General features: G+C 44.7%; 1 protein-coding gene across 1 annotated transcript; it reads left to right on the top strand.

Annotated features, from left to right (window-relative positions):
• The first annotated feature begins 3175 nt into the window (after window positions 1-3175).
• On the top strand, window positions 3176-8022 carry LOC133460601 (apolipoprotein Eb-like). The gene is made up of 5 exons (XM_061741246.1): window positions 3176-3192; window positions 3292-3355; window positions 5377-5527; window positions 6489-6776; window positions 7497-8022. Exons 2-5 carry the CDS (start codon window positions 3313-3315, stop codon window positions 7801-7803), a joined length of 789 nt encoding a protein of 262 aa, XP_061597230.1. The 5' UTR covers window positions 3176-3192; window positions 3292-3312; the 3' UTR covers window positions 7804-8022.
• Window positions 8023-13271: the final 5249 nt, after the last annotated feature.

The raw sequence follows: 13271 nt of genomic DNA, 5'->3' as shown, positions 1-13271 counted from the left end.
CTTTTCCTGCCCCATTTCGAAATACTATGCAGTGGCTTGTTTAAAGGCCAAAGAAGTATCTTAATAAGTAGATAAATGAGATTAAAAACGGCGATGTTCAAAGATCGATGCACATGAGTGGAGCCTGCCAAGCCACTCACTGCTGCTGCCGCCATGCTAGCTAAAAAAGTCCAAGTTTCATATTGTTGTAAGGTGCCAAAAGGAGTCCGGTGTGCACCTCTAGAGTTTATGTAAAAGGCACTTTCCTTGGCTGGAATTTTCAGTATGAAACATAGGTAAAATAAAGAAAATTCAGAGCTCACATGCAGACACACAAACAAATGACTCAGGATTTAGTGTCTTTTAGGCACTGAAGTAAGGGCTGCAGTGAGCCCTTAGTTATTCCAGTCCAAACGCATGTTCATCATTACCAGGGCTGCACATAATTATTTTGGTCTGGTGCTCAGAGGAGCCCCTGGATATGTGACTTGGGGCTCCAAAAACGCGGTGATGAATTAACAAATTATGGTGCGTGTTAGTCTGTAGAGTCAGTATAAAAGTTACAGTTTTTATCGGCCAGATTGGGATGCTCACGGCATATTTTGCACCTAGGGTTGCCAACTTTCAGAAATAGAAATAAAGGACGCCCCGATTTCAGCAGCGCAGGAGCCAAAAAAAAGCCCCAAAACTTCTAAACTGCATAAAAATGTGTTTATTTTATATGAAAAAACGTGTTCTTTAATAGCATTGAACTTGCATGACTGTACAGACAGCCAATCATATAGCAGCTGAAATAGCCTCCTATGCTCTGTATGTCCACATCAGCCAAGGTGTAGAATATTGCTTCAGGTGAAGAATATGGTTTAAAAGTTAACTTATTTCAATAATTCAACTAGAATTTGGTGTAAAAGTTAACTTATTTCAATAATTCAACTAGAATATGGTGTAAAAGTTAACTTATTTCAATAATTCAACTAGAATATGGTGTAAAAGTTAATTTATTTCAATAATTTAACTAGAATATGGTGTAAAAGTTAATCTATTTCAATAATTCAACTTAAAAGGTGAAACTAATATATTACCTAGTCTTATTACATGCAAAGCAAGATATGTTGAACCTTTATTTGTTATAATTTTGATGATAGAATTGTTTATTGATTTCATAAAATAATCTCTAGTTTATTTTTTATTTGGGGTTTTCATAAACTGTGAGCCATAATCAGAGAGCAGCGTCTTGCTGGTGCAGGAATGCTGCATGCAGTGACGGACACTGGCTGATTTATGGTTCCGCGTTGCACCAACGCAGAGCTTACGGGGTAGGATACGCGGGAATGCGAACGTACGGTGCGCGTCGCCGCGTAACATCATGCAGCCACTTCTCGGCGAACACATGTTTTCTGTTTGATTCGGGTAGTGGTTCAGTTTGGCGTCTCTTTGTAGTTGGTGGTGGTGGAACGCCAAAATAATTACTTAATGGCGCTTGCTTCTTGGACATTTTGACGAGACGTGTCGGGGTTTGTTCAGTAAAGCTGATCCTTACATCTCTTCCTGCCCAACCCACCGCCGCAACGATCATGGAGGGGGGGTAAGGACGTGCTGTGATTGGCCACGCCAGTACCAACTTTGAGTGGCAGTTCTGGGGAAAAGCTCTCGCAATAGATTTTTTAATATTAGTATTCTGGTCTGGCCACAACTAATAATATAAGCCCCAGCTGTTGGTACGCAAAAGCGCTTTGCAGCAAAAGATTGACAGCGCACTGTGGATTTTGACGGCGCATGCGCTCTGGCGGCCCACTTATGTGCAGCCCTGATCATTACCATAGCATTGAAAGAAGACATTGGCCACGGTTACATGATGTTTTTTTAATTTGGAATAAATTATTCCAAATTAAATAATTCCGAATTAAACTATTTTCCTTCGAGTTTACATGGAAATAGTAATTTCGAATTGAGCCTAGTGGTTAAAGAGGAGGGCTGGAGTCTGGAGGACCCAGGTTCAAGCCCCTGGATTGCAACCAAAAGTCAACCACCTTGGGCCCCTGAGCAAGGCCCCTTAACCTTTACTGCTCCCCAGGCGCCGTGCCATTGCATGGCAGACCACTGCTACTAGTTCAACTAGAAAATGGGTTAAATGCAGAGAAAGAATTTCCCCATTGTGGGAGTACTAAGGGAAGCGTTTTATTTTATTTTATTTTACACACGCATACTGTGCATATATACTGTATACAAACACACATATAGGCATGTCCATAGGTACATGCCTATGTGTGTTATACCTTTGTTTTATATGTATTAATCATTTATTTATAAGTGCTTTTGAATTGTAATAACGTGCTATACATTTTCATTTCTGTATTTAAGCTGTTCCACAGATTAACTCCTGTCACTTTGGTGCTTAACATCTTTGGTCAACTTGACAGAAAAAGAGTTGGGAGTAAATTCACTCCTATTGTGAGTGTGACGGCTTGTTGAGCGTGTTGAGGGTTGAGGGTTGAGATCCGCTGCCAACCAGCTGCAGGAGATGCGGGGATAAAGATTTATTTTCCTCGTTTTTTTTTTTGGACAACCCCACTAAAAACACAGATGCTGCCTTTGGCTGCGCCAGTGTTTTTCATCTCCGCAGTGCTTCATATCCGTGGGTACTTTCCCAGTGAAACTCGAATCTTTATAAAGTTATTCATTAATTGTTCTCTTCGCTGTTAAAGGTGGGTAGCTGGAAGATTTCCCATCTCATAAAAAGTTGTATAAATGAAGGCTGCAGCCGTTCAAATCAGATTATAAATCAGATCAGCCGGACCGTGATGTGATACCGGAGTGACCTTTGGCCTCTGGCCTGCTGCGCTGTCAGACAGCCGTGCGTCTGCAGCCGCCACCGCCGCCGCTGGAAAAGTCTTGATTTCTCTGATTATCTGTCACATGCTCGACTCCTGGAGACGAGTGAGAATCACATTTCATTCGAGAAGTCGGCAGAAACGCGCTTCTGCAATTCGCCCCCATTTCCGACCGTAATGGGGTCAGGAATGGGTGATTTCATGGTGTGACGTGGAGCCAAAATAACACACAGAGAGCAATAAAAGATGACAACAACACTGGGAACTTCGGACGCAGGTCAGCAATCGTTGTGACGTTTATTGGATCAAATCAATGGCAGCCAGACTGCATAAATACTGAGGTTCAGTCGGGCTCTGAGTCATCGCAGATCACACTTCTGAGGTACGACACATCTCTCAACCCAACCTTTGCTTCCAAAAGTGAGTCGGTTTCTTCCAGAAACCAGAGATCATTCATGTTGTGTTTGGCTTCTTTTCCCAGCGGTCTTTGCTTGCAGTCATCATGAAGGTGTTTGCAGTAATCCTCGCCCTCGCCGTCTTCTCAGGTGAGTTCAGAAACTTTTAAAAGAGGAATAGAGGGGGGGAAAAGGAGGATTGCATGGTTTGTTGGAAGGTGGGGGAGATGAAGGAATAACAGAGAGGACAAAAGACGGAGACGGACGAGAACGTCGATCAGCCGCTGCGTTCGTCCAGCAATTTCCAACTTTCTTTGGCTCAAAGGATTATTTTACACGTGTTTATGTTAATTATTAGCAGAAGGATTTGGAGTAAAAAAACATGCAAACCAGTTTGCTGCAAGAAAGTCTCTCATTTCTTCATGGACGTTCAGAAAAACATTTATTGCCCCGTCACCAAGTAGGAGCACTTAGTTCTGCCGACATATCTATTAAAGCAAGATATGTTTGTCCAGGGAGCACAAACTAGTGCTACTTGGACATATCTAACTAGACATATCATCGTTGAAAATATGATTATTTCTGCTGCAAAGTTGAACATTTTAACTTGGGGAACTTTTGGAGCCAGCCCCCCCAGTGGTCAGCTGGTGAGGTGGAAGTAGTCATATATTACCCCCAGGTGATCCATTTTTATCAACATTCCATTTTATCAATTTTTATCATATTTTATTAAGGCTACATTTCCATCGTTTGAGACTTTTATTTTGAAAATACAGCTTACTGAACCCACTCCTAGTAAGCAGCAAAAGCAATCTTTTATGTATTTACTAGGGCTGTCAAACGATATTTTTTTTTAATCGCGATTAATTGCATGTTGTCCATAGTTAACTCGCGATTAATCGCATATTAATCGCACATTTATTCACACATTTTTTGCTGTTCTAAATTACCTTAAGGTATTTTTTTAATGTTTTTAATACTGTTAACAACATGAGAAAGGGCAAATATGCTGCTTTATGCCAATGTTTATTCAACTTTCCACAAAAAAAAGCTTTTGACCTGAATGTAACATTCCTTCAAAAATACAAACACAATGTAGTCCCCAACTTTACACTTGTAAAGACTAACTTCAAGATTCCTTGTTTTTTTAAGCAGCTCAATGTAAAACAATGAACCATATGCATCACAAACATTGTACAAGAAAATTTTCCTTTTCTAACCTCATGTGGAGGAAAATAAAAGGCTCAAATAATATCCCCTTCTCCTAAATGGGCTACTGCTTTGGATTAAACTGTTAAGTAACCGTATCTTAGTAAGTATTAGTAGTATCTTAGCAACAGTGGTTCCCCTGGAAGGCAGTTTATATGTGCAGTCGTTGGATGCTATGCGAATTATCATCCTCCACGATGTTAATCGGCTTGCAATATATACTAATTTATAGTTATATGTAGATATGTCGATATATAGATTTATAGTTATTTTTATATAATTGGAGGTAAATATATGAACCAGTATATATAGCATATCTACTCATATAGTTATTCAAGTATATTGTTATACCATTGCTGTCTATTGTTCTCTTTTATATTGTAGTACTATAGTAAAGTAATGATAATGTAATACTATGCATTATAATTATTTCTATTATTACATACATACATTGTAGCACAACTAAATGCTGGGCATTTGTTTTGTTTTCTTTTGTTTGCCTTGATTTGCTTTGATTTTAACAATATTTATATATACATATAATTGAGTATTATATGACTATATTGAACAGTTATTAAAGTAGGTATGGGTATTTATAAGTAAGTTTATTGAAACTCTTGTTATATGTAAGAATGTATGTAAGATTCAGTGTGTTTACTTTATTCCTACTCCGTTTCGAGCATGTTGGTGGATCCGTGAGGTCTGCCCAAGTGCTGTACATACATACATACATATACATATATATATATATATATATATATATATATATATATATATATATATATATATATATATTTGTATTCTGGTTTTTTTACTTTTTTGTACTCTTTTTATCATGCATGTTCGAAATAAAATCTTCAAATCAAATCAAATCAAATCAAATCAAATCAAATCAAATCAAATCAAATCAAATCAAATCAAATCACCTAAACATTTCCTAACTGAGTCTCCGTCTGCGCTAGGCTGCCAGGCCCGAAGCATCGCTCCGGAGGAATGGAGGAGCACGCTGGAGGACACAGTGGACAAGCTCAAGGAGTACATGACGGACATGAACACCAGGGCTGAGGAGGTGGTGAAGGACATCCGCAGCCACCAGATCAGCAGGGAGCTGGAGTGAGTTCACCTCTTATTCACATCCAACCAAATCTGCTGCTGGCTCCTGATTGGTTGGTTTTAGACGTCACTTCCAGTGGCGGCTGGTGCTAAAAATCTTTGGGCACAATGTACCTTGGCATACATCGGGGTGTAACGGTACACAGAAGTCACGGTTAGGTACCAGCTTGGTACAATGGGGGAAAAAGAAAGGTAGAAAATGATATTTTGGTCCTTTAACTTTGAGAAATGTAACCATCCAACAATAATGACTTATTGGACATATGTTTTAGTGAAGCAGTTCAGTTCTGCTGCAGTGGAAAAAGAAAACTGAACATAAAGTAGGGGTTTAAACATTTCAACAAGTCCACTGTTATTTTGTTTTTTTCTTCCTGGTTTGGGTTAAGTTTATTTTACACATTAGAGAGAAGAACATTTCCATTGTTCTGTCTGCAATTTATATTATTTGAAAAGACATAGTTCTTTCTTTCAGATATTTGATCAACAAACATTATTTCAAAAGCAAGTGTTATTTAACCTATTTAAAACAAAATTTTACCTGGTTTTAACTGGTTCATGTTTGGACATTGTTTTAATTCTGAATCCATTCTGTTCCATAGTTTAACTCCACTGACTGATATAGAAAATATTTTCATTGTTGTTCGTGTTCTGCAAGTCCTAAAATTTAGAGTACCCCTTAAATTATAGCTCCCCTCTCTGTCATAAAACATAAACAGTTATAAAGCATTACAAACTGTAACAATAGGGCAAACGCACAGCATTGTTTTGTATTTTGTGTCTTTCAAATAAAAGACCATTTTTTCCAGTCATATGTTCCTCATTCAAGGTTGTTAAAAAAATACTGCTATAATATCGTATCGTACCGTATCGTGAGATTAGTGTATCGTTACACCCCTAAAATCTATTGAAATTGTGGAGAATACTGTAAATGCGTCTGAACCGGCCCGTCTCGCCCCGACAGCACCCTGTTCCAGGACAGCGTGGCGGAGATGTCCATGTACAAGGACGACCTGCACACCAAGCTAGCTCCCTACACCCAGGAGGCCACCGAGCGCCTGGGGCGGGACCTGCAGCGCATGGCGGGAAAGCTGGGCGAGCACATGACCGACGCCCGCCAGCAGATGGACCTGTACGGCCAGGAGCTGAGGACCATGGTGGAGCTCAACACCGACGACGTCAGGAACCGCCTGTCCGCCTACAGCCGCAAGCTGAACAAACGCATCCTGAAGGACACCGAGGAGATGAAGAGGTGAGTCCAGCTGCAGGTGCATGATGGGAAACGCAGTCCAGTAAGACGCTTTTACTCCCTTTGGTTTTATTGACTTCTTCCGGCAGGACCAGAATGATCCGGCGGACGCTTTTTAAAGTCTTTAACTCGTGGAAGTGGAAGTGTTGAACTACGGACGAGTATTAGGGCCAGGCAGGAGAAAAATAAAAATATTTTAGAGGAAGAACTTCGAGAAAAAAAAGTCCAAATGTCGAGATTAATGTTGAAGTACAATTTCAAGAAAAAAGTCAAAAATGTTGAGAAAAAAAGTAAAAATTTCGTGAATAAAGTTGAAATGTCGAGATTAATGTTAAAGTACAATTTCGAGAAAAAGTCGAAATGTTGAAAAAAAAGTCAGTGTCGAGAAAAAAGTCAAAATTTCATGAATAAAGTTGAAATGTTGAGAAAAAAGGCAAAATTTCGACTTTATTCTTGAAATTGTATTTCAAGATTAATCTCGACATTTCAACGTTTTTCTCGACATTTCAACTTTTTTCTGCACACAATAAAAAATCTTCCCTTCTCAAATATTTTTTCTCCTGCATGGCCCTAATACTCTTCTGTACATTCCTTACAATTGAACGTGCATTTAAATACATTTATTTTATGTACATAGTTCTAACTTTCTCAATTGCCTTAGACAAACCCTCATCATTTGCTCGTTATCAACTTTTTCTTTGCGGCCCGTCTTTCTCCTCGCAGAGTCGTGGGCGACTACTTCAGCGAGCTGCACTCCCGCAGCTCGGACCACGCCGAGGACCTGAGGGCCCGCCTGGACCCGTACTTCGCCCAGGTGCGCGTCAACGCCCAGGCCAAGATGACCACCATCAATGACCTGCTGAAGTCCCAGATGGAGACGGTGAAGGGCCAGATCCAGACCGCCGCCGAGGACATCAAGGAGCGCTTCGAGGACACCACCGAGGACCTGACGTCCGCCCTGGGGGGCCAGATGGAAACGCTGCGCAACTGGTTCCAGCCCTACATCACCCAGATCAGAGAGTCCATGTAAGGAGTCTACTGGGTCGTCCTACATCCTCCCGATCCAGATCTGCTACGTGTGGAGGGTTTCAAAGAATTCGCCGATAAAACAGAAACCGATGGAATAAAATAAGAAGTGTAACATCAAATAAAATTCACTCCACACACTTGTGAGGGTCTGTTTTATTTACCGGGGAACTGAGACGTCCAGCAGCGCGGGGGTCACATGAAAAAAGTTGAAATGTCGAGATTAATGTTGAAGTACCATTTTGAGAAAAAAGCCGAAATGTCGAGATTAATGTTGAAATACAATAAAGTCGAAATTTTGTGAATAAAGTTGAAATTTTGCCTTTTTTCTCAACATTTCAACTTTTTTCCTCGACATTTCGACTTTTTTCTCAAAGTGCATAATGAAAAAAAAATGTTCCTCCTCTAAAATATTATTTTTATTTTTCTCCTGCCTGGCCCTAATACTCTTCCATATAAACAAGACTAGTTTTAGTATGCTTATAAATTAATGTATAAATTATAAGCATACTAAAACTAGTCTCGTTAAACCGATGGAATAAACCGATGGAATAAAGTAAGAAGTGTAACATCAAATAAATCCACTCCACACACTTGTGAGGGTCTGTTTTCTTTACTGGGGGAACTGAGTCGTCCAGCAGCGCGGGGGTGTGGTCACATGACCACACCGAGGTTTAAAACAAGAAGCACACGACGACAAACAACAAAAGAAAACACTGATAAGGTTTTATCATCGCACCACAACAGTTGGAGATAACAGGAATATCTGAGAACACACAGTCCAAGGAGACACCGACTCCCGGTCGCCACGGAGACGAAGGTCTGAACAAAAGTTCCAGCAGCACAAAAACTACAAATACTGAAATAAGACGTGAAGGATACCGACCGGATATCTTTAAATATAAAAAAAAAAAAAAAGATTGTTTTTCTTTCATTTAAAAGAGGATACAAAAATAAAATGACTGTATAAAACTGAAAAAAGTATAAAAAGTAGAAATAAAGATATGAAATGAAATGTAAATGAATGCACAAAAGTCACTCAAGGCAGCCATAACACTCTGGACCACATGGTGGCGGCATAACGCAACGAAGTTCACACCAGTTGTAGCAAGTTACGTCTGACTATGATACAATCCTTAGTCGATGAAAAGTGCAGTTCCTCGACTGACCACCAGGGTCTGGATCCAACAGAGATTTAGAAATATCCGACTTCACAGCAGAAATCAGCTTCTTTCACTTTCACATCCACAACAACTGAACGGGCTGATTTTTTGTCAGGACATGGAACAGAACCAGAACCCGGCCTCTGACTTGTTAGTCATTAGTCCAGAGGCCAGAACAGCCCGCCCCTCCAACCGAGCCACCATCCAGCTTGACCTGGAGATCCTCCAGCTGCGAGTTAGTTAGCCGAACGTTGGTCTCACGTTAGTAATAGTAATAATTTCTGATGTCATTTCAGTAGTAAAGGAAAAAAATAGACAGATTCTGTCTGAACTACAGTAATATAACGCTACTTAGCACCATAGCATTGCAGCTAGCTTGTGGTGACCAAGGTACGGTGGACGTAATCCAGCCGGTTGTTGAGCCTCTTTGTCCCGCCCATTTTTGGATTAACCAGGAATGGGCGGAGCTCAGAAGAGGAAGAAGAAGATAAAAAAGCTACAAAGTACAGAAACCCTGTTGGTGACATCACAGAGGGGTTCAGTTCTTTTTTTTATCCCGTCTGTGGTCAGCTCCCAGCGTACAGGGCACCTCTAGTGGTTTAACGTGGCATTACAAGTCATGCCGGACCAGCCTCACTCAATAGAAACCGCATCAGCGATCCCAGGCATCATTGTTACATAGAGTGCCTTAAAAGTTCTTTGAACCTACTTTTACATAATAATAATAATAATAATAATAATAATAATAATAATAATAATAATAATAATAATAATAATAATCAAATAAAATAAAAAACATAAAAATGTATAAAGTCTAAAACAACAAACAGAAACATGGGAAAATGTAAAACCGCAAATGCTTATGAGAAACAACAAACTCAGCAGCAGAACATCGAGGACCCGGGTGTTCACACCGGACCGGGAGAACTAACACCGGTTCTTCTGTCCAAAGTCCTTTTGTAGGTTTTGTAAGGAAGTAATAATACTTGTTTGAGGTCAAAACAAACGACCTACGTAATAAAACACCAAAACTGAAGCGACACATTTCAACAGCAAACGCTGAGACGTCCGTAAGTGTCTGCAGAATCGCTGGTTCTGGTCCGCTTGAGGACGGGGAGTTCCTGGCGTGTCAGAGACGCCGCCTCACATCCCCCTGGCGTGGCCCATGTAGTGTGTGTGCAGCTGTCTGATGTCCGTGAAGCTGGCCGCGCAGGTGGTGCAGGCGTGGACGTCCGTCAACGGTGCACGTTCACAGCGAGTCTCCTTCGACCACCTGTCAGGAAGTAGCGACTGAACCAAGAGCTTCAGGTCACGTGATCCTCCGTTAGTGTTCGGCCACCGCGGCGCACCTGAGTTCCTGCCCGCTCCTGGTTTCCCCGGAGGAGGACCGGATTGGTCATCGCTGCTCAGATCTTCCTCCCCTGCGTCCTGGACTACGATAGGCGGCTCCGAGGAGAGGACCGGTACCACGTACAGGCGGTTCGGGTCAGGATACCTGAACAGGTGCTTCTTGGTGCTGACTGGCAGCCGGTGCGGTCGCCCGGACGACCCCGCCGTGGCTCCCTGGATGTCCGAGGGGGCTCTGCTGGAAACGAGGGGCGCTATCGTCTCCGGACGGCTCCCCGGCGCGTCGCCGGCCGCGGCGTGACGGACCTGATGCGCCTGGAGCAGCTCGGCGCTGGAGAACCTGGCGCTGCACTTCCTGCAGCCATACGGGAACAGAAACGGTCCGGAGACAGGTGTCGGCTGTGGCGCGCTGAGGCGTCTCCGGTGGATCTCCAGGTGATCCGCCAGGGCGGCGTGGCCAGAGAAGGCGCGGCCGCACGGCAGGCAGGCGTGCGTCTTGGCACCTCTATGTCGCAGCTCATGTTTCCGCAGATTTCCCCGGGATGAGAAACGTTTCCCGCACGCACTGCACTTCAAACGCTGCTGGCGTCGGTAGCAGTCGGAGACGTGGGATCTCAGGGACGCTCGGTCCGCGAAGGCGGCGGGACACGCCGGGCAGGCGTGGGGCGTCCGAGCAGCGTGCTCCCGCAGGTGGTCGACGTACGAACCCAGGAAGTGGAACTCCAGCTCACACGCGCTGCAGCGGAAAGGCCTCCCTGCCCGTCGGTGGAGGCGCTGGTGCAGCCAGAGCTGGTTCCAGCGAGGAAAACACTTCCCACACCGACCGCACAAGAACCTCCCACCGAGTTTGGGGGTGATCAGCTGGAGGCGGAGGGCGGAGGGCCGCTGAGACGAGCGCGGAGGCGATGGGGCACTGACGTTTCCCGCCTCCAGGCTGTCCTGCCATCTGCACACCTGACAGCGGTGGGTCTGCAAATGCTGAACGTAGTCGCACCAGTGGCGGTGGCACTGCTTGCATATCGGACATTTTAAAACCGCTGCGTCGCCACCCTGAGGAGCAGGGAACCCGTCCGTCTCGGCCCTGGCGGAACAGATGGCGGTTGCGGTTGGTTCGGCGTTGCAGGAGGACACCGTTGGAGCCGAATCAATCTCGAAGCGTCTTTTAAGGGACGAGTCTTTGCAAGTCCGGCGTGTATTTTGGTGGAAACGCAGATCTGAGGAACCAAACCGTTTCCTGTTCAGATTACCGCAGTGCGTTCGCTGGTGCTTCTCCAGAGCAGTCGCCTTCGTGAACTCCTTCAAACACAGCGAGCACCTGAAGACCTCATCGTCACCGGCGCCATCGATGTCGTTCAGATGTGTCCTGAAGTGACGGATGAGCTCGGCTTTGCTCCGAAACATCCTGTCACAACACGGGCAGCGTGGCGCCGGAGGTTCCCGGTGGACCTTCGAATGCAGGTTGACCTCCCGGGCGCTGGCGAAGCTCTTGCCGCACGTTTGGCACCTGAATGGTTTCTCGCCCGTGTGGATCCGCTTGTGGCGCGTGAACGCTGCGATGTGGCGAAAGCAGCGGCGGCAAAAAGGGCACCGGAGACTCTTCTTCTTCTTCTTCTGCGACTTAAATGGTTGAAGAGGATGGTGCGTGACGTTGGTTGACGCTTCCTGCTGCCCGAGGTTGGCGGCTTCATCGGTGGACTCGCAGACGCCGGGCTCGAGGGAGGACGATGCCACATCAGCTGGACCACCGCAGACGGCGCTGATCCGAAGACGCTTGACTTTCCTTTGGCCGACCCAGTGGGTCTTACTCCTCCGTCGTCTCCTTCGGATCCTTCTCGCAGGAGGAGCAGATGAGGCGTCCTGCTTGTCAGGTTCTTGCTTGATGGCTTTTAAATCCACCGGATGGGACGGTGCATCAAGAGTCTTCGTCGTAGTTGCAAGCTTTCTTTTGCGCCGGGTGCTTTTGCACGATCCTTGATCCTCAGGAGCTCCCGCTTCATATTCACGCCGGATTTCAGCTCTTGGTGGAGTTGTCTTCTTTCTTACTTCTTCACCCGGTTTCATCTCTGATGTCGACTCTTCGGAGTCAAACTCAAAAACAGCGAACGGATCTTTCAGCTCTGGTGTGGCTCCTCCCATCCGTGGCGTCGGTTTCCCCCCTGAACCCTTCGACCAAAGCCCCTGCACGGTCGATTTTGTCTCGGGGATCTCTGGAGTCGTCTCCATCCGACCTCCCGGAGAAATAAAACTGTCCGTCTTCCACTTTGACCTCCGTGACATCTTCGTACTTCCCAGCATCCCCTCTCTGGGCGAGTTTGACTCCAAAGAGTCGGGAGGATGAACCGCCTCTTTGAATGCCGGCCCGCTGGTTCCCATCTTCCGTTTGGCTCTTTTCCTTTCGACTTTAACATCTCCAGAAACGTTTCCCAGTGAAGGAAGTCCCAAGGCTGGCTCTTCGTTTGCCGGCGGGTTCTCACTCGCCCTCGCCGTCCGACCTTTCCGTCTATATTTACGTTTTGGCGTATTTTTAAGGTTCGGTGCGTCGGACGTCTCTTGTTCGGTTTTCAGGTCGTTAGAAACATCTGAAGGGGTGTTTCTTGTCTTCGCCGGCCTTTTCCGTGAACCTTTTAGATATCTTGTCAAGTATTCCTCGTGTGCTGCCGTCACCTTCGATCGTAATGTCCTCGGTCGGAGTTTCTCGTAGTTTGAATCGTCCTCTTCCTCTGTGCTTTCCACCGATGTGACGGTAGCTTGTAGTTTCTCTCTCTTACTTCTACGTTTTCTTGCCAGCTTCTTCTTCGAGTTCTCCTTAGCAGCTGAACCCGGAGGCTCGTGGTCCTGAGTGGACCTATGCGATGCTCGAGGTTCGGTTTTTACGTCCATCGGAGGGAAACTTGTCGCAGCTTCCCAAACTGGTTCGTTCTTAATCTTCCAAAGTACATTTCTGTCCACGGCTTTGTCCTTT

Source organism: Cololabis saira, chromosome 15, assembly GCF_033807715.1.
Source record: "Cololabis saira isolate AMF1-May2022 chromosome 15, fColSai1.1, whole genome shotgun sequence".
Classification (NCBI taxonomy): Eukaryota; Metazoa; Chordata; class Actinopteri; order Beloniformes; family Belonidae; genus Cololabis; species Cololabis saira.
The sequence above is the reverse complement of the archived record's forward strand: the minus strand, read 5'-3'. Positions and strand labels throughout refer to the sequence as shown.